This window comes from Mchenga conophoros, linkage group LG6 (genome assembly GCF_057382185.1).
Source record: "Mchenga conophoros isolate Kocher_MC1m ecotype Shallow Benthic linkage group LG6, M_conophoros_male_GT1.1, whole genome shotgun sequence".
Lineage (NCBI taxonomy): Eukaryota > Metazoa > Chordata > Actinopteri > Cichliformes > Cichlidae > Mchenga > Mchenga conophoros.
In genome coordinates, this window is record NC_140531.1 from 8,474,521 (window position 1) to 8,496,083 (window position 21,563).

The 21,563-nt window shown below is 41.5% G+C and overlaps 1 protein-coding gene across 1 annotated transcript in view; it reads left to right on the forward strand.

The window, feature by feature from the left end:
- The first annotated feature begins 1,676 nt into the window (after window positions 1–1,676).
- Window positions 1,677–21,563, forward strand: part of LOC146572031 (protein phosphatase 1 regulatory subunit 29-like) — a 51,431-nt gene continuing 31,544 nt past the window's right edge. The window contains exons 1-5 of the mRNA XM_085276064.1: window positions 1,677–2,125; window positions 2,658–2,807; window positions 3,534–4,525; window positions 4,945–5,575; window positions 5,708–6,639. Of these exons, the coding sequence (XP_085132190.1) occupies window positions 1,928–2,125; window positions 2,658–2,807; window positions 3,534–4,525; window positions 4,945–5,575; window positions 5,708–6,559 (2,823 nt within the window). The 5' untranslated portion in view covers window positions 1,677–1,927 and the 3' untranslated portion in view covers window positions 6,560–6,639. The remainder of the gene's footprint in view (window positions 2,126–2,657; window positions 2,808–3,533; window positions 4,526–4,944; window positions 5,576–5,707; window positions 6,640–21,563) is intronic.

Sequence of the window (21,563 nt, forward strand, 5' to 3'; positions counted from 1 at the left end):
ACCTAAGAGGAAAAAAAAAGATCAGTATTGTGTCACTACATCGTATTGCCAGCCTTGGAGATGTTTTCAAAGAGCGAAGAGGGAAGCAGTTCAGGAACGGGATGAAAGAAGAAGGATGAGAATCTGTGTCAGTTTCAGCATGGCATGATGATCAATGTCCAAATCGTTGTTTGATGAATGATTCACTTTAGTTGCATCTTTTCATCGGGAAATGCAATGAAGTAAGGCTCACATACACACAAGTACAATCACTGAAATCAGGCACATCAAAGTCCAATCCATAACAGATGATTAATGAATGACTTTCATAATTACACTGTTGATGGGGATAACTAGCTGTTGTTTCGCAGCGGTTAAGTTGTACATTTCTTTTTTTTTTGTTTCCTTTTGTGTGTTTCATGCACTCATGAGGATGACAGCAAATCTGGGTCAAACGCAGGTTAAAGGCCTCTGGTGGAGGAATTGAAATGCCAATATCAATTTCACAGAATAATGTGAAGGGAAGCCTTTTCCCTGTGAGGCTAACTAAGATGTGCAAAGAGACAGATGATGAGAAAGAAAAGGAGGGAAGAACAGATTATCACAAACGGGCACTTGAACAGAAGCACCCAAATCTCTCTTCTGTTTCTCCTGGTTTACACCGTGTAAGTGCTTCACTTCCTTGAGACACATCAGATTCGCTTCATCTACTTGAGACAACCTAAAAACATAAATAAATATAAGTTTTTTTAAAAAGGACAAAGGGAAGTGTATTTGGAATTGAGCAAGTCTATTTCACAGTTGTTGTCACTATCAATTAGCTGTCATTCATGTTTTGGCTAGATAACTTTCCCCTGGGAGGAAATCAAAACTTTGAAAAATAATTAAAAGAGTTGCTGCTGTTTTGATGAGATACATAATATTTTACGCTGGATTAGAGCCTAAACCATGGTTAATCCCCAGAGAAAGGTAACTGGCTAAATGTCAGCTAGCATCCTGTTAAAACATGCAAATTACATCATCCCTTCTCTGTTTTCCACTTAGCCCATCTTTCTGTTTTTACCCCTGTAAAACCTCAGCTATTAAATTGTCATTGTTTCATCATATACCTTAGAGTTAAACTAATAGAACTGCAGCTGCGAGCTGGTGAGCCTTGTAAACAATGACAAAAACACATTAGACAACCGGCGTCGCTTTCATATTCTTGGCGATTTACATTTTTATTAGTCCATCATGATGTCTAAATGGAAGAACTTGCAGCTTCTTGTACTGTAGCGCTGTTCATGACTATGAGTAATTACAGAGCGTAAAAAGTCTGGTTTCATTTGAAAAGTAATACTATATTTCTCTGGGCTTTATTAAGACTTAATGGAGTAATCATGGCAGTTAATGGATTTATTACTGTGGTGCATTACCTTGAAAAGATTGGGTAACATGGGTATTAGAGTCATACTTTAAAAAAAAAGTATTCCTATACTTTAATAAGACCTGCACTCAGTTAATTCCAAACCATCTGGGGATATATGAACTGCATTAGAATTTTCTGCCTACTCTTAATCATTCTGTCATAAACGCTGTTAATTTTCCCTCTCCCTTCTTGTCTCCTCCTGTCTATGTTGTACAGGCATTCTACCTTTCGTCTGAGATCGAGCACGTCCTCGTTGGTGCTATCGAGTCATACGGTTTTACGGGGCTATGAGTAGCTGCTGGGTTGACAGTCTCCAAAACCCTTTGACATGGAACACCTAAAATGGGGACAGGACTTGCTGCCATGCTGCAACCTCAGCTCTAATTGTTGAGAAGGAAGCCTTTACATTAACTGCTCTGTCTATTTAAACTTGCCTCCCGATTTGCATCAGTTCCAGCGTTGAACTTGAACTGCTGCTCTATCCATCCTTTCCCCGACCCCCCTACCCTTCTACTGAGGTGGCACTCAGACATCCAAACCATGGCCAGCAGACTGTCCCCTCTCTCTCCAACCCTGTGTCTCTCGCTCCTGCTCCCTGCACTGTTGCTCCTCCACCTGTCTGGCACAGTGAAAGGGGATTGCTGGCTGATAGAGGGGGAAAAAGGTTACGTTTGGCTTGCTATCTGCAGTCAGAACCAGCCTCCATATGAGACCATCCCCCAGCACATCAACAGCACGGTCAGTATGACTATCTGCAGGCCAGTTGTGCTCTATCACTATAGCAACCTCTGCTGAACCTGTGCCTCCATGATGATGTTGACTAGAAAACAGTGATTCTAATGTTCTTACACTCAGTGTAATGGTCATTGTAAACTATGTGAATGTGAAGGCTGTTTTATGTCTGTTCCCTAAATATAGTTGGTATTGTAATGTACTCAAATGTATGATGTCACTGACATCTTATAATGAAAGCAACATATATTTTAGTTGGCGTAACACTGCACAATTGCCAGTGTAAGTGATTAAAACGAGACAACGTAATATGAAGATATTTTACCTAACTGAGATAGCATAAAGACCTACATAATCTAGATGTTTCAGAAGCAGTGTACAAGAGCTTACAAATGCGCTGTGATTACTGGGGAATGCGACGTGTAACTGGGGAAATTTCTCATTAAGCAAAAACGTAGGTTCCAATATGCTTCTGTCTTTTTAGGTCTTCCCCTTATAACAGAAAAAGTAAAGTGAACTGTTGTCTTGTCTCTCTTAGGTGCATGACCTGAGGCTGAATGAGAATAAACTTAAGGCCGTGCTCTTTACCTCCATGTACCGCTTTACAAACCTTACTGACCTCAATCTAACCAAGAATGAAATCAGCTACATTGAAGATGGCGCCTTTGCTGGACAGGCCAACCTACAGGTCTGAAGCCAAAAGTGAAACTGCTTTTACTGTCTCTCTTTTTTTAAACTTTATTTCTTCACCTGTACATAAGGAAATAATAGACGTTCCTTAAGACTTCCGGAAAGTTCTCTTATATTCCTGCAAAAGTGGATGAAAAATGAGTAAAGTCTTTAACCTCCTAGGACCTGGCGTCCACATATGTGGACATCACATTTTGGGTTATTTAGACCAAAATACTCAATTTTGCTCTACAAGGGCCTGATATCCACTTACGAGGACATTATACTGCAACTGCTCTATCGAAATTTTAAATAAATATCCTCATATGTGGCTCTCATTTTTCTTAAAAAAAAAAATTAGGTAAAAAAAGAAAAAACTGGTAATTCTTTGTTTTTACATTCATCAGGTCCCAATATCCCCAAATATCAAAGAGAAATTAAAAATGCATGACGTGGAAGAGTTCAGGTCTTAGGAGGTTAAATATGAATCCCATTTAGACCATGCTAAATGTAAGTGTTAACAGCAAATGAATCTGTGAATTTCTTGTGTATATCATTTCAGATGTTTGTCCGGTTGAATCACTCATGTCTTAACACTTGGTTAGATAATGCAGCAAAATGTTCCCAAATTGTTTCAGCTTAAACTGTGTTCTGACATCCTCTACAGAAAAGCAACAACCAATTAATGAAAATGTGGTGAACAACTGAGCATATTTTTTAACAGCCGATTGTCTCCTTGACCCAGGTTCTTCAACTGGGCTACAACAAACTAACCAACCTGACTGAGGGCATGTTGAGAGGTCTGGGTCGAATGCAGTGCCTCTTCTTGCAACACAACCTCATTGAGGTCATTGCCACCAATGCCTTCTGGGAGTGTCCCAACCTCAACAGCCTAGACTTATCTTCCAACAAGTTGGCCCGTCTTGACCCATCTACTTTAACGGTTCTCAGCAGACTGACAGTATGTGAACTAGGTGGAAACCCGTTCCACTGTGGCTGCGAGCTTTACAGTTTTCTCACTTGGCTGGATGAGTTTAACAATGTCACCCGCACCTATGACCGTCTCCAGTGTGAAACACCTCCAGAAATGACTGGCTATCCACTCTTGAGTCCCGGGTATGGAAATGGAAGAAATGCTCGAAACATATTATTATCAATGTGTCGTGATGGTGTGATAATTCCAGGGATGACCTCTCAGATGCCAGATCAAGATGGCTCAGGGATGGGTTTGGACCAAGATCAAGGTGTGTACCATCAGCCAACCACCTCATCCACTGCTGACCCTATCTATAACCCTCAAATTTCTATGAAGCTTCAAACAGTTGCTCCGTACACAGCTTCACTAATAGTCAAGATCCCACATCCCTACAGTAAGATGTATGTTCTCTCCCGGTATAACAACACTTCTCTTGAAGAGGACATATCCCTCAAGTCAAGCAAAGCCACCATAACTTTGAAGGGGCTGAAACCACAGTCCAATTACACCTGTTGTGTGGCTTCTGTAAGGAAGTCTCAAAAGTACAACCACACCTGCATGTCTTTTACCACACGAGCTACTGGACCACTGGACCACCAAACGAATCCTTCAACAACAACCCACTACATCATGACCATCCTGGGATGTCTGTTTGGCATGGTCATTGTTCTTGGATTTGTCTATTACTGTCTGAGGCGCCGACGCATCCAGGAAGAGAAGGAAAAAGCAATTAGTGTGAAGAAAACAATTTTGGAAATGAGGTATGAGACAGTGCATGTTTGTTAATCAAAGTTTTGGGGATCACAATAGAATCTTCTGTCATGCATCTTTGGATGTTGTAGCCAAAAACTGACATGACTATGTCCTGTGGGTGTAATTGACTTCTTTGGAACAATTTATTATTTCATTATCTCTTCATTAGTTTTTTTGCTGCAGTGCATTTCTTTTTGAATTTATGAAAGACCTCATTTATTCTAACTGCAAGCAATGGCTTAAAAAAATCAGTCATACTCTTTATCGAGTCTTTAGGTCATTTTTATAATTCTTTAAGCTTTAATTAAAAAAGCAAGGATTTTGTCATCTTAAGCCATCACTGAAGGGAAACCAGTTTTTAGAAAAGGTACGCAATATGGAAACAGAGTATTGTTTGTTTAAAAGTAAATCTGACCTTTTTTTTTAGGTATGGCCCAGAAGCAGCTGCAGCTGTAGTCAATGACCCAAATGCCATGCAGCGTCTTCAGGAGCAGGCTCACCACCAGCATCACCATTTAGGCGGTGCAGGAGCCAAGCTGCCCCAATCTGCCTCCTCTAGCACAGGCATGCTTCACGGTTCAGCCAACACCAGTTCTTCCCGCCTCTCCACCTTGCCACAGGTGGAAAAAATGGCCACTGCCTTCTCTGAGGCTATGGGTGGCAAGGGTAACTACATGGATATAAGGACAACGGGAATGGCAGGGGAAGGCAGGGAGGCAGTGATGGCAGCTGGAGGAGCAGGGCCAGGAGGGGAAGTAGTTGTGGATATGCGAGGTGGGGCTGAGAATGGGACGGAGGCTGGGGAGGATTCAGATGATGACGGTCGTGGCTCAGCATCAGAGATCTCCACCATTGCTAAGGAGGTCGATAAGGTGAACCAGATTATCAACAACTGCATTGATGCCCTGAAGCTGGATGCCTCAGCTAATGCTGTGACCACAGCTGACAATACCAGTTCTGTGTCCTCCCAGCCTCCTTGCATAGCATCGCTCCCGCGCAACCTTCTCCCCCTCTCTCCAGGTCACCCTGGAGATCAGATCATGGCTTCCTCTCCAAAGGTGCACCCTAAGCCTCACCTTCAACCTCATCCACAACCTCATCCTCAGCCAATTCCTCAACCACATCCTCAGCCACATCCTCAGTCCCATTCTCAGCCCCATTCTCAGCCTCATCCACAGCTCCATCAACAGCCTCACCCGCCTTCAATGGCCCCAGTGCCCCTGGTCATGCCCTTATCTGAGCGGCCTGGTATCAGCGGGGGTGGATTTCTCTCCCCTCCTTACCGTGATCCACCCCCAGCCAATGCAGTGCGGCCCCTTCAGAGGCAACTGAGCGCAGACACTGCTGTGGTTAAGAACCGCTGTGGTCCCCCTTCTGCAGGCTCTGCCAAGAACACAAGAGTGTATAGTGTAGACATCCCTGAGCAGCGCAGTGATCCTCCCAAGTACCCAGGAGAAAAGGGTAGCCCCGTGGGTTGTGTTGGAGCGGGAGGAAGTGGAGGAGGTGGTGGAATAGGAGGCTGTAACGGAAATGGAATGGGAAATATTAATGGTGGAGGCCTGAGCTTAAATGGGGGAGGAATGGGATGTAATAGTGGGAATGGAGGTGGCGCTGTAAGCTCTGGACAGCAGCAACAGCAGCACTTGGAAGTTCAGCCAGACTATCATAGCTCTGAGCACCGCCACTCCTTTCCTGCACTCTACTATGAGGGTGGCAATGAATCGCCTTCACCATCCCAAAAGGCTTCGTTTCTCAAGCCACTTGGGCGCACCAAGAGGGATGCCACATCCACCTACTCCCAGCTCTCACCTTCTCGTCACCACAACTACAACTCTGGCTACTCTTCCAGTCCAGAGTACTCATCTGAGAGCACACTGCGAATCTGGGAGCGATTCCGACCTTACAAGAAAAGCCCTAGAGAGGAAGCATCCTATATAGCAGCAGGGCATGCTCTGCGCAAGAAGGTGCAGTTTGCCAAGGACGAGGACCTTCATGATATTTTGGACTACTGGAAAGGTGTTTCCGCCCAGCAGAAGCTGTGAGCTGGGGAGCAAAGCTTATGTCCTAAGGGAGATTGTGGAATGAATGCCAACAGCAGACTACTGAAGAGGAACATATTAAGGTAGCAAGACAGATAATGTTTCCTCAGAGGTGTCTAGCGACACAGGTCATTCAGGCGCCTGTTCAAGAATTAAAGAGGTATTCTCCTGGTGATTTTTAAAAATTGATTTTGTGAAAATCCATTGACATTTTCAGAGGCTATTTCCAAGGTTCTCCTCTGTCTTCACCTCAACACGAATGATTTTTAACGAGAATCCTGCCTCACCCTGGGCACTTTGGTCCTTTCAGGCTTCACAGACCTGTTGACTAATCACTAATGATCAAAGGCGAGGTGATGACAAGCAAACGTCTTCTACCTCACTGCTGGCAAACTGGAGCTCAGCTATCTCCCCAGAAACAGCACCCATCATGACTTAAGCGCCATCTGTTTTTTCTCTAATCCCATCAAGCCGTTATTCACAAAACAATCATTCCATGGCACGGCAGTACCTGCTGTCCTATAGAAACATCATTTAGGATGGTAATGAGGAAGCAGGGTGAAGAATTAGGTGTGTTTTGTTTTAGAAAAGCCTGAATCTCCCTCTTTAGGGAAGACATTAAATGATACTTATCAGGTTAATTGTTCTTCCTGGCGATTAGCCGGTGTGAGAATAGTTCAGGAACGCTTTGTGTTGCGCACACTCATTGATTTGAAGCACCTACAAACAGATGTTCAGTAGTGTATGGACATGCACGTACAGTTTCTGCATGCTTGAGTGATTACTTGTGTGTGAAAGAGTAAAGTTCTGGTTGTCGGTGAGTCGTTTATTATTCTCAAGCTCACCCAAGGTAGCAAAGCCTGTACAGCTAATATATGGATAACAACAAAGTCAGGAAGTTATGAGTGAATGTGAGTGAGTACATAACTGTGTATTGTCTGTTGAGATAGCATGAAGACCCACAGGCATTTTTGTCCCATAGTCCATTTCTTATTTACAGTTGTAGCATATTTCTTTTCATAAGGGAAGTTATGAGATGAAAAATTTACATTTCAATAGTCCAAGTCTTGCAGAAATTACTTTAGGTTGAGTTATGCAGGTTTACAGGACAGCCATTAGCTCCTATATTAAAGAAAATGGTAATCATGTTTAGGAATAGAGGCAAACTAAGAATAAGTAAGGGTTTACTGTAGCAGCATCTCATTTTTAACAATTTCCCCATTATGCAGACAGACTTCAGTGTATTGTCAGTTGCCTTTGAATCAACTGAATGCAAGGAACCCTAAAAACAAAAAAGTGAAATGCTTCCACTACTACACGTTAAGATGAAATGAATAATACGCAGGGTGAAGACCCTAGGGATGTACTCTGACGCTACACTATATATGACCACCTTGTGCTCTGGGTGGAAGCTGGTAGCTCGCTAGACCTGGACCAAAGTGCCCTTGGGAGGTATGACTTTACAGGTTTCCATTATAATCTTTTCCATTGTGGTCAGCAAAGTATAAAGAAAACAAAGGAAAGTTACAGCCTTGGTTTATTTAGGATTAGGGTTTAAAACTATGGTTAATACAATGAAAATGGATTAGAGGAGCAAGGCTTGGGACTGTTGTGGACTAAACAAGAGACCTTGAGCATTTTTATTTAATTTTCTGCCCAAATTCCTATTACAAGCTATAAATTCTTAAAATGCAAATATAACTCATTTCCCTCTGTTTTTCTGCCAACTCTGTCCAACTTAATGGGATAAATTAATGACTAATTTTTGAAGGCTGATGTTGTATCATCATCTGAGGTCAGAAGGCTCTGCTGATATTATTAACTCTGCAGGATTCAGAGCTTGACTGAAATTAATAACGGATAGCCTTGTTTCGCTGTCTGTCTACCCATTTTTTATTTATATAATGTCTCATCATTTTGCATTTCCCTCCATTTTTTGCAGGCAGGAATGATAGTCAGACACTGGCGTGAAAAACAAAAAGTCATTCACCTTCACTTGTGCAGGTGAAGGTGAAATTAGGCTATAACCTTCTGGGCTATGTTCTTTCTGCTTTGAGTATGATTGGTCTGGATTGGCCTGTTTGCAAGGCATGCAAGTAATGCATTCTTATTTGATTTTCCACAGGATTTAATCTGATGTTATTGTTTTGATAGGCCTTGAATCAAGCCACCATTGACAGTGTGAGTTTGATGGGGCATTTATTTACTCTTTCACCTATAAAATGTACGTCTAAAGAATAGGCAGAGTCGCAAAGGTCAGCGCAAATGACCCCAAATCTGCTGTGAGAAATAGAAATGATCATGTTTAAAAGCAGTTGGGACATGTCATTTTATTAGATTTTTTAACACTGCACTTTGTTCTGCATAAATTGTCCCATCCAAATATGTTATAATTTGCCACCCTTTGTCACTAAAAGAAATGTCTGATTGTAATATATTTAATTTGTCTGAATGAAAATCACCTTCACTTCCACTGCAGCAGTGTGATGGCACAATCTCTCAAAACCTGGACCAAAAAAACCAAAACAAAGACAAGTCAGAGAATGTTTTTGCTTTTGATATTCTATTATTTTGAGTAATAACTGGCATTTCTATGTCATCTGTGGCAGTCAGTGCAATAGACCCACTGGTGTTTGCAATGGGATGTCAGCAGAATGTCATTACTTTATCATTAGATCAATAGAACCTAATTTGGGCGAGTGGTAGCGCATAAAAAATCCACAGTGTGAATTCCCTTGGGCACTCAGTTGGACCGTGTCCATTTTTTATAAAGTGCCTAGTGTTCTATTTTTGCCTTTTGTTCAAGTTTTACTGGCAGCTCCCCTATTTGTAACGTACAAAAGGAATCACCAATCAATTAGTTTTAAATTAGTACCACAGGCTATGCAGGGGTAGAAGCTTTTTAAAAAAATAATGGCTTAACTTGGAAGAAGAAGGGGAATCGAGCTGAGGTTACCCTCACGTACCCCGAAGGCATTTCTTTAGATGTAAGGAATAACATTAGCTCAGTTATTCATGGAATTATTCATAGTTTCCAATTTGCCATACGTCACACCATTACCAAGACCATCACTCACTTTTGTCCACCAGTCCAGTGTTTATTTAAATCTATAAAATTACTCTTTAACCAAGCTGTTCTCCAAGCAGACTTTTTCCTCTGCCCCGGAGAGGAGTTCATACATGGTGACCAAGCTTTGCTCTTCTTTACTTCCACTGGTTGATACTGACAAATGTACAGATTCTATAACCTGGGATTTGATAGAGTGCATCTTCTTTCCAGTCTGTGTACTTAACCATGGTCATGTATGAAATCGTAGGCCTTCAGAAGTTAAAGGTAACAGGGAACAATTGAGAAAGCACAGCTTGTGGCAGTCTCACAAGTCAAACTACCTTTACCCAGAGGAGAGGAATTCAAGAGTACAATTAAACTGGTAATCAGGCATTGTGTATGCTCTGAACAAAAATAATTCGCTAGGCTTCTTTTTTTTTGTGCCACAAAACTGGCATTAACATCACGATTCTAGTCCTGGTACTTTGGGTTGAATGGGTCTGGTCTAAAAGCTTTTTATTAAGTTATAAACTAGAAGGATAGTTTCTATATGCCTCAAACAAATTCACGGTGGTTTCTAGACAATATCACTGGCTGCCTCGGGGAGTCATTGCTGCGCAAGTTTGGCTTCTTATTTCAGTTTCGTAAGTTTCTGAAGTTCAGGCTTATTGAAAAACACAAATCAATAGTCATGGAAAATCACAGAACAACCCTGCTCATTTCCTCCCTTTGGAGTTGTAGTTGTTCTAAATGTGAACCTCAGGCACAGAAACCAATGGGTTGCAATGGTTCCCAGGGAATGGCAGCGAGGTCTCTTTGCTCCTTTTTAATTAAACTTATGAATCCATAGGATGAAGTCTGCAGTGGAAACACTGGCTTTGTATTAATGCTGTAAACATTAAAACACTATACAGATAGCGTCTGGCTGAAGTAAACTCAGAAGAATTCCTCCCTCTATCCCTTTTTGCCTATTTTTCCTTTACCATTAACAAGGTAATGGACCACAGAAGCCTATGCTGCAAATATAACTTTTTGCCCGTTCTCCTTGAGTTTAATATCACTGTAGAAAATGGGAGTCTTGGGTGAGAAGTATGTGCTACAGGAAGTGTAACGTCCTGACAATTTAATCTCTTAACCTATCTTGGCACATTTATCTGCATTCTGCTAAACAAAGTAATCAATTTATGTTGTAAACATGTAAAATATGATACATTTTTAGATCAGATTACATTTCAGAAGCCACAGTTTGGTGCAATTTGAAGACGTGCATTTTTTGTGTTAAAGCGTGACACGATGGGACAGTCTTGCTTTCCCGGGCCAGGTTTAATTTACTGTTCATTCTGAGCTCTCCCTCCCTCCCTGCTGCTCTTAGAGATATTTTTTTCAGCTATGCTTTAATTTCTGTATTTGTTTATTTTACTTCAGAGTTTTCAACATACTGATCTAAGGACCTGTATTATAGGACCTGTAATAATGGAAAAGCAGTTATCAGCAGGTCAGTGCTATTCTCATTTTATCCACACTACGTGTTATGTTTGGGTTAAACCAAGTACAGACAGTGCTGTTGTACTTGGAGTTTGAGTTTTCATGGATTGTGATGAATACTAATTGATAGGCAGAGCCAAAGGTCCTCCAGTCTCACCACAGACTATTTAGAAGCTGAAGGGAACGAACCACAATCTGGTAAATCAAGTGATCTGTTGCGGAAGCTTAGGATTCGCATACGATTAAGATAAGAAGTTTCTGAAGGCAATTTTCTTAGACTTGGAGAAGCTCCAACTTTCAAGAAGCACAGACTTTCAATTAAAGTGTTTGGTGCAGTTCACCATTGGTTTTGCTAGGTTATCAGCCAAGCTAGCAGTTACCTGAGAGCTAATGAGGAATTCACTGTGGTTTTCAGTCTATCTGATTGCATCCAGAAACATTGTATTCTGCTCCTGCTGGAAATCAAAAGTGAACCAAGAAGTTTCAGACTATTTGACATTCCTAAGTTTGTCTGGTGATGCCAGGCTAGTTTTCTACCCTGGATGGTCATACTTACATTAACTATCATTTCTGATCTCTGCCAAATAACAGTCACTTCTGCCCCCCCCCCCCCCCCCTTCCCCCATTTGAAAAACACCATTTCACACCCCTTTCAGAGGTGTCAGACTAATTAACTACTTTCAACACTTTAAATTTTAAGCACTGTGAAACTATATTGCTTACTGGCACTGAGAAAGAAGCTCTGTGACTTGTCTGTATCAAACTAGAGGCTTGATAACAAGTCCAAACCCCCGAAGAACCCCGAGTTGACTTTTGTCTTTGGCTATTTGACTGGCTCCACAGAGGAAGCAGGACTGTGATTTTAAAAATGTCTGTCTGCTGTTGAAGTTGAGTCGTCAGTTGGTTGGTTTATTTGTGGGTTGACGGTAGATCCGCTGACCTTTCGGCTCACTGTCAACCGAACAAGAGAGACTGACGGAGGGAGTTGCCTCGTGAAACCAACACGCAACAAAAACAGAAGAGTTTTTTTTACCGGTGGCCAACTGTGACAAACACACACTCTTACACAACTCCACAAAACACACAAACGCTAATGTAGAGAATCAATGAATATACTGTACGTGTTTGAATAGTTTAGAGTTACACTTTATGGACATAAAATGTAAGAACACACACTACATACACCTTCCCACACATGAGCATATATACCTACACACATTTGTATACGAAAACACCTTGGCACACACACACACACACACACACACACACACACAGAGACCATATTCACACTTGCCTACACAAAACATGGACTGAATATATTTCTATCCACGTTTACAGACACATATGGTCTTAAAAGTGCCAAAACGGCGAGTTTTATATGCAGATGGAGTGGAACCAAACATCTGTAGAAATGAACTCAGTGTCTTTACAGGCCTAAGAGCCCGAGTGTCTGTTTTTGTTTCTGTATTTACCTCCCTGTATAATTGGTGTTTATTTTCTGCACTGTTCCTGTTTTCACTGTTGTAATTCTCATACTCTGTTCCAGTCTGTACTTCCTGTAGAATGAAATCACTTACTGTGAATGTTATGTTGAGTTCTCATGGGTCCTTCTGATCTGTCCCGCTTTAAAATGAATAGTTGTAGCAGTGACATATGTTTAATCACAGATTTTCTCACACCTGCAGAAGCCCTCCTGCTCTGCAGACACAGATCAAATGAGAGCACAAAATATCACCACAGTTATTGTACGTGTGAAAAAGTAGGGTTTGATTCACCTTTGGACAATCAAAGTCTCTCTCTCTCTCACACACACACACACACACACACAGAGCCGTGTAGAAGAGCTGATAATATGCCTGTCACGCTGAAGCTTTCATCACCGCTGGGCTTTTCAAGGACCTTGTTTCTCAGTTTTTAAATCGAGGCAGTCAACTTCAGGAAGACAGCACTGCTCTGCTACTGGAATGAACATTGCCACAAAATTTGTAGGCACTAAAGATAAATTAGAGATGCTTAAAAAAATTTCATATAATCCAAAGTGTTGTACAAGGCAGGGGGTTCAAGTCAATATTTAGTGTGATCACCTTTGTTCTTTAAACTGGCACAGATGTTTGTTACACTTCTTTAGTGTACTCGGCTGGTAGGTCCCCCAAAGCATCTTTGAGAACTTGCCACAGTTCTTCTGTGGATTTATGCTGTCTCACTGTCTTCTGTCTTTTTGTGTGACTTGATGATGTTTCCTGGGGGCCCTACAGCACCATCTGTTGCAGGACTCCTTGTTCTTTTTTGCCAGTAAAGATAGTTTTGTTTTTCGAATTTCTCAGCAGTAGGTTTGGGATGTTGTCACGCTTGCAAAGGGAACCAATCAGATGTATTACCAGTTCTAATTAACGCAAGTGTTTAAAGCGTCTGCACAGCACTGTACTGCACGTGCGTGTTTTGTGTCATGGCGACAGTGTGCATGTGTATGTATGTATTTTTTGTCTCAATCAAACAACCTGTTGTGTCTGACAGTACAGCTCTGCATGAGCTGTGTGTTCTTATCAGTGGACTGGGTAGCATTTATATCGCTCTGTGTGTGTGTCTGTGTATGACTTAGTGCGTGTTTGAGGGACTTTGTTATGAAGGTCCGTTCTGTTGAGGGAGTAACAGCTGAGGCTGGGTATCTGAAGCATTTTTAATTAATCTGCCTTTCATTCTGCAGGGCTCTCCAATACGGCTGCACTCATTCACCCGCGTGCTGCCACTCATGCACACACACAGACACACGTATGAACATGCACACGGGCATACACACAAGCATAGATTGTAATTTTGTGCTGCCATGTCATGTGATTTTCATTCACATGTATGCAATTACAATGCACACAGTCAGCCAGACACATGTCTCACATATACAATGACTGCTGTTGTATTATAATTACTATAATTGCATACATGTTCATGCACCTCATAGCCAAGTGAATAGCCGCCGCCATATGTCACGTCCTCGCTTCCTGTTCGGCAGCACTCTGCCCAGTGTTGCCTGATTACCAAAAGCCCAGCAGGTTAGCTTTCTCACATCAAGGCTGGTGTGCTAGTTTTCCCCACTACTGCTCTGCAGCAGGGGGTAAGGGGGAAAATAAATGTAGCCAGACAGCACACAGAGCCAGGTTAAGTAAAGGCAAGGCTCTGAATTTTAGTGTTTAAACTCTAGTGTTATTGTAACTGCATCGCAGCTGTTTCCTGATTTGAGTTCGAGTGAGCAATGAGGAAAACAAAAGAGGTTGAGGGAGAGAAAAGGATGGGCAAACAAACAGCGATGAACAAGAAACAAATGCGACAAAAAGGACTACGAAGGGAAGTCCATCTAACACCTCAAGTCTCCAACAGAAGTCCACAAAGTAAACTGTGGCACCTCAGCATCTGTGCTATTAATCTCCCTTTGTGTGAATGACCTTGACACACAGCGCTGCAAACAAGAGGCAGGATTACACACAGAGTCTGCAGTTTAACTGTCCAGGTTTGGAGTGACTGTCACAAATATCCTTGTGTAAGTCACTGAAGCTGAAAACATCTGTGATGCACCTGCACATTGGTTAGGTTGAGGCTGTGCTCTGCAGCTCATGTCAATAAGGCTTGAAAATGTTATACATTTTCTTTAGTCAGCAAATTCCACAAAAAGATCAAAATCTAACTGTGTTTTTCCTTGTTTGAAGCAAAAGGAACTTCTTAGATGATCAAATATTACACAAAAAAATGGGAAATTGGATAGAAAGTGCTTGCATCAATACTGCACAGCAGCCCACAGCACTGAGTATAACATAACTGAAATAACTTTCAAATACAGTATGTATCGAAACGAATCATTTGATATCAAAAAGATGTATTTTTAATACAGCGAACAAAGAAGCTAAATATAAAGTTGTTGGGTATTTCTGGGTTCAAACAAGCACTTTAGCATCACTGAGACTTTAAAACTGCCCAGATTTTGTCATCGTCAGTAAAATGATGAGTGTGGCTGCTCACCCGGGTCTCAAACTGCAAACTGCACAGATGGTATCTTCCCAAAGGAAAAAGTAGTATAGCTTACTAGGGTATATTAGACTTAACAGTTACTATATGGACTTCTATATAATAATAATAATAATGGACTAGATTTATATAGCGCTTTTCAAGGCACCCAAAGCGCTTTACAATACCACTATTCATTCACTCTCACATTCATACACTGGTGGAGGCAAGCTACAGTTGTAGCCACAGCTGCCCTGGGGCAGACTGACAGAAGCGAGGCTGCCATATCGCGCCATCGGCCCCTCTGGCCAACACCAGTAGGCAAGTAGGGTAAAGTGTCTTGCCCAGGGACACAACGAGCCCAGGGATCGAACCGGCGACCTTCCGGTTACAGATGCAGTTCCCAACCCCCTGAGCCATATATTTTACATTAGATTAAAACTTTGGGTGTAAGATTCAGATAATTATTTGTTAAAAGCTAGACATTTTAAATGAGAATAAGAAAGAAAAGTATGTCTTTGTGCCCCCTTTTCCCTGTTAATGCCCTATCGGCCCCCTTGGCTAAACTTTGCTAGATCTGCCCCTGCACAGTTACCAGCCGTCAGCTGCATAGAAAAAGATCCTGGTGTAGAAAGTAATGTTAAATAAATTCTAACAACAGCTTATCAAGGTTAAACGTGCTGCTGTTGTTCAGCCGCTGGTTTCCTCTTTCTGGCGCAAAGTGGGCAATAAGAGAGAGGGACTTGCACAGAAAAGCCGATCAGCTGATCATTGATCAGTTTCACGATTGAAGTAGGAGCAGGAGAGGGAGGGAGAGAGAAGAGGCACTCGCTCCATATATCGGTATTTAAGCTTAACGTGGGAATGCTTTAGATGGACTTACACACTTGCTTTACTTCTCTCTGGGATAACTTCATTGGAGATGAAATACCGGTTTGGTAGTCAGGCTAGAAATACACACAGCTGCTCTGTCACATGACACATACTGCTCCTACGTGCTACGGTTATGAGCCGAGTTACACCATGTTGCAAGTTTTGTGAGGTGCTTTTTTGATATTTAATGGATCGGATTACATTTTTTATTTCTCTCCGATATCTGATCCAGTAATTTACGTCAGTATCGGACCGATATGACTGGCTATCAACAGTTTTTAATCCTAAGTTTCATGAACCTATTCTTAGTCAGCCTGACTGCGATTCTTTCCTGAAACATTCCAATATTTGGTGGAAAATTGAGAGCCCACAGGCTGTTGTTACATTGTGAGTTTAGAAAAACTGAGCTTAATGACACGTTGCACTTGAATACTGCTAATAAAAAGCCAGAGAGCCTGACAATGACCACTAATTATTTTTAGGGGCTTGTTCCTGTAAAACACCACAAGATGCAAAACACTGCAACGCATTAAAAAGACAAAAGCCTTAATGAACGCAGCAGGAGCTTGGACCCAGAAGTAGTGTTGTTACATCATCATTTAACAAGTGGATGCTTTAGCAAGCATATCTGGAGTCCCTGTACCCACAGCTGCCATTACATTACCTAGCAGCAATCATGTGAAACTGATGTTTTCATTCTTACCTTTTGCCTTTGAAATCGAATAATTCTTTTTGATTCACCTGTATTTTGAGATTCTGGTCCTCCTGTTCTTACAAAGGAGAGAGTTCCCTTTGCTTGTGGTGCTGCATCGAAACACTTCTAAACTATGTGTAATCTAAACTGCAGTTCTGTCAGGACCACTGCAGTCAATGAAGATTGAGCTCTCCATCTGCAGTAATTCATATTTGATCACATGGCTCAGTTCTGTGAACCCCTTTGTGCTCATATGTGGAAGGGGGCATGCATGGAAAGCTGAAGGCGAGAGAACAGCAGCAAGACTTCAACAGAGAACAGAGCAGGAATGACTGACAAAAGAAATGATGCTGATAAAGTCAGATATTGATGGGAGGAGCCGGGATGGGTTCATGTGAGCAGCAAATGTATGCATGCTAAAGGAGAAGAATTATGGGCGCTGTATTAGACAATTAGTGTGACACCTTTCTTCTCATCTAATAGACTACATTCATTTTGATTTAGTTTAGTCATAGTCTTTTGATTGAAAGACCATTCAGTTTCACAATTCTTTTAGTTTTAGTTGACTAATAAATATCATAGATTATATTAGATTAAATCTAAAATTAATTCAAACTAAAAAAAGGAAAAGTTCATCTTGTTTTCACTGAGAGGCTGAGAGTCTACAAAGCTTCTATTCTGTCACATATAATGTTAAATGTGTGCGTATGGCAACTCTTCTCTTCCTCCCAACCATTGACATTTTTTCGTGTTCTCGTCCCCCACAAAAAAGAACAAGTTGTATAATTCCTGTTGATCCTTACGACACAAGGAGATTACTTCCACAACTTAAGTAATTCTGATTGGATCCTTCCTGCAGAATATTGCCATCTCTTTTTTTATTTGTTGACGAAAGTGTCATTACATTTCAGCACATCACAGTTTTTGTCCTCTTGCATTATTTTTTTTCAGCTATCAATCATCTTGTTTTTGTCAGTAAAAGAAATGTCGTTGATGAAAATTATTAGTGGCAAAGAACACAAATATATATCCAGATTTTCAAAGGCAAAAAAAGTCCAGATCATAGACACCTACTAAAATTTGCAAACCACAGTGCAAGTTATAACATTCTGAATTCACATCCATATCTGACCCTAGGTGTTATTTTTCTTTTAACATCGATGTGTTCTGCAAAAATAACAGCAACATGAAAAGTAACACTTCACTGCCAGCTACCTTTTAGCCAGAGAGATATCCATGTAGCGGAAACTTGAGGTATCCCCCGCTTGAGACGGTAATAAAACATGGAGTTATGTAATTGTTTGACATTATAGTCGAAATTCGGTCCCAGCAGAATGAAATATTAAGAATATTGGGGGGGGGAATAAAAACACCGATCCCCCCCCCTTCATTGTTCCTTTTACATCACTTAAATATGAATTGCTTTGGCAATTACTAACTCCAGAACATGATCAGAGGGAAATGCATTCAAGCTTTTGGTTACTCCCTGGGGCAAACAAATGCTGTAAATTTAATAACGGGCGTTCGAATACACAGAGCAGTGGAAGGCAGCTCTTAGAAATCGTGCTGCTGTTCAGCAGAGGAAAGCCACGACTATCCTGCTTATACTGGATTTTGTGCATGTAGGGGTCAACTATAGTGATTTGCCTTAGACAATCTTGAATCAGCGGTATCCACTACCAAATGGTAGTAGATACCCTTTGGTCTCTTCAGTAAGCAATTTTCTGCATTTGAAAGGATCTTTTATACCCCTCACAGAAATTGTCTGCACTTGTCTGGCACTCACATTATATATAAATGTGGAAACAGCGGTAACGTTGCCGGCAGCCAGACTTTCAAGGTGAAAAAAGTGGGAGCTCTATTCATTCATGAATGTGTTATTCTCTCTTCTTTTGGGTTTTTTTTTTTCACATTATTGATGACCTTAAGAAAAGATGTACATTAGCAGAGTTTTTTGGGTATGTAAAGTGTACAGATCAATTCTGATGAGCTAAGACTCGCCAAACCTGAGACGTGTTGTCTCAAGCTCAATTCAGTTAATTTATGATTTCTCAATTCCTCATGACCTGAAACATAACTTTTTTGCGTACTTTTTGCGTTTTGATCGTAGTTCTTAAAAGAGGCTGTGAATTAAAGTTATTGGGATTGAACCCTTCAAACGTTTTCTTTGCTACCAAACTTTACTGGGTCTGAAATTCCAACTGAAATCATAACATCCTATTTGTCCGTTATGCAGGACATGTTTTATGTCTGCATCACTCACAGTCCTGCAGGTCAGTGGGCTATTGTGATGTCGAGCCCAGCAATCAATTACAGGCAGCGGCGGCCGTTGCCGGGGGCAACGGGCGGAACAGTCAAGGTTGCTAGGTAGCAGATAAGAACACTGGCTCTCATTAATTGCCTTTTGCCGCCGTGGTGGGGATGGTACAGGGCAGCTGATACTGCTGAGGTATGCAAGCAGAAACGCTTGTACACATCCAGTGTGTGTACTCCTACAGGCACATCACTACTAAAAATTTAATGTCCTTTTCACACCAGCATTTATCAACTGAGCGCATGGGAGGAAGGATCGAATTAGAGAAAAAGAGAGCAATAGAGGGGGACCAAAAACAAACAAACAAATCCATAAGCAGCAGGAGTGTGATGCGTCACCCCCTGGCCAAGATTTGTAGAGCATCACATTAACTATTATTACATATGAGCTAAGACTATACCCTGCCTGTGTGTGGATCAGTCTGGACACTTGTGAAAAGGTTGCATCAGAATCTCAAATAGGCAAGCATCAAACAGTGCTCCAGGCAATCCCATCTTTTTCATTTCATTGACATGGCACATTATTACCTTCACATCTGAAGACTAATTTGGATCACTTTTTCTAGAAAATTGCTGCCTCGAGGCTGTAATACCAAACCCATCAGGTGCCGTCAGAGACGTAATCTCCGAAATCCTCTGACATTCAGCTTGGAGTAGTTTGATTTGACAGGACAGTCTTCATGTTTGTGTCCTGAGCTGCGCTGTGGAAAACAGCACCTAGGGTTTTTTTTTATTGGCTCTAATTTACAAAGCTGGTTCATTAAAGTAGGCAACGGTTTACATCTGTCTCTCTTATGTGAAAAGGAGCCTGATTAAACAAGCAACCGTCTCAGTTTTTTTTTATAAACCTCTAATGTATAAACCTGCCAGATTAAATTAAAAGCATACCTCTCCTGTGTAAAACGCTGAAAGTAGAACACCGTACAGCTGTCTTTTTAACCAGCTATCAGTGTGTGTTGCATTTTCATGAAGGAAAGCCACTTTCTGAGCTTGATTACAGCAGGAATGTCACCACACCTTACCCTGACAACTTAGCCTCTCTCTACTTCTGACTTGTGGAAAATGAATCATCGGTTCACGACCCTCACGTTGCTTATTAAAGACACGGTTGTCTTTCACAGCTCAGTGTTGCTTTGTGGCCGGATAAAAGCTCAATAAAACCTTTTAGCTTAAGCACAGTGGGAGGAAGTTAAGCTCCCAAGACTTGTGTTCTTGGCTTACAGAGAGGGATAGAGGAGTGAGAGCAGAGTGTGTAAAGGACGTTGTGTACCAGTCTTTGCCTGAGTGGTGCTGTTAAATACTGTTAGGCTTGTTGTCTTTCTGTCTGTCTCAGTCTCTCAGTTTCACCTGTTACTGTTTCAGAGGCAGTGATGCTGGTGGGGTAACACTTAAAGAGAGGTGTCTGTGGATTAAACGAATACATCGAATGGGCAGAAACCAGAGGTACTGCGGGACATTTGGATTAAATTCACAATGGACAAAGATGGAAAGGATAGAGTTGGTTATAGAGAATAAAACTTATGCTGATGGAAGGTTGAGTTGATGTGGGAAAGGTAGGAAAGCTGGATAGGGGGAAAATGGAGTAAAAATGAGGTAGAAGGGTTTTCTTGAAACTTGCTACAAATGTAGGCGTTGTCCAAACACTTTTACAGAACAAAATGGATAGACCTGTCCATCCATTCATCCATTTGTTTCCGCTTATCCTTTTTCAGGGTCACAGGGGTGCTGGAGCCTATCCCAGCTGTCTTAAAGCAAAAGGCAGGCTACACAGGTTAGTGGATATACCTGTTCAGAGTAAATTCTCTCAAAGGTAGAACAGAGGGATGGAAATGGGAAGTGCAAGTCCGAATGAGAATAATAGGACAGATGTTTAGAAAGCCTCTCCCCATAGGTGTTTATGTTGTTGAGGGAAAAAATGACATGGATTTGGGAGGATAATTGATCCGCAGTGAGTCCCTAAATCTTTATTCAGATAACAGCAGATCAAAAACAAGAATTTAATGTAGCAAACTCATAAGTAGTTTATATCAAAGAACCAAGGTAGATCAAGAAAAGTTGAGAGAAGATGGACATGGAAAAAGATGGCAATGTGGAAACAGTGAGGTAGCAATAGTTGGATGTCAGAGAGACGCTAAGTGGAATAAGAGAGGGGAACCATGTTGAAGAGGGTGATTGGAAAAGAAGATACTAAGAGCAGCATTAGAGTCAAGGCTCCAAGCTTGGAAATTGCTGTTGTAAGATAAGGGAGGAGAAAAAAGAGGAGAAGGAGGGGCGAAGAAAATCAGAAAGAAAACCAACTGGAGAGTACCATGGAGGGAAAAAACTTAACTCACATCCTGTGGGATATCGGTTCAGAGATGAGCACAGAAACAGACAGGAAGTAGTTAAAGAGGGGGCTGCCGAAATCTGCAGCTGAAAATGCTGTTCTCATTAGTTTTGAAGAAAAGGGAAGAAATCTGTGATGTATGAATGAAAGTAAAAGAGCAAAAGCAGTGCGCAGGGCGATGGATGGCTGAAAGGTTGAGGCAGTATCTTGTGAGGCTGAGGTACCATCTCTGCCATTCCCCATTGGATGCCATCCATAACTAAAGAAACGTTCA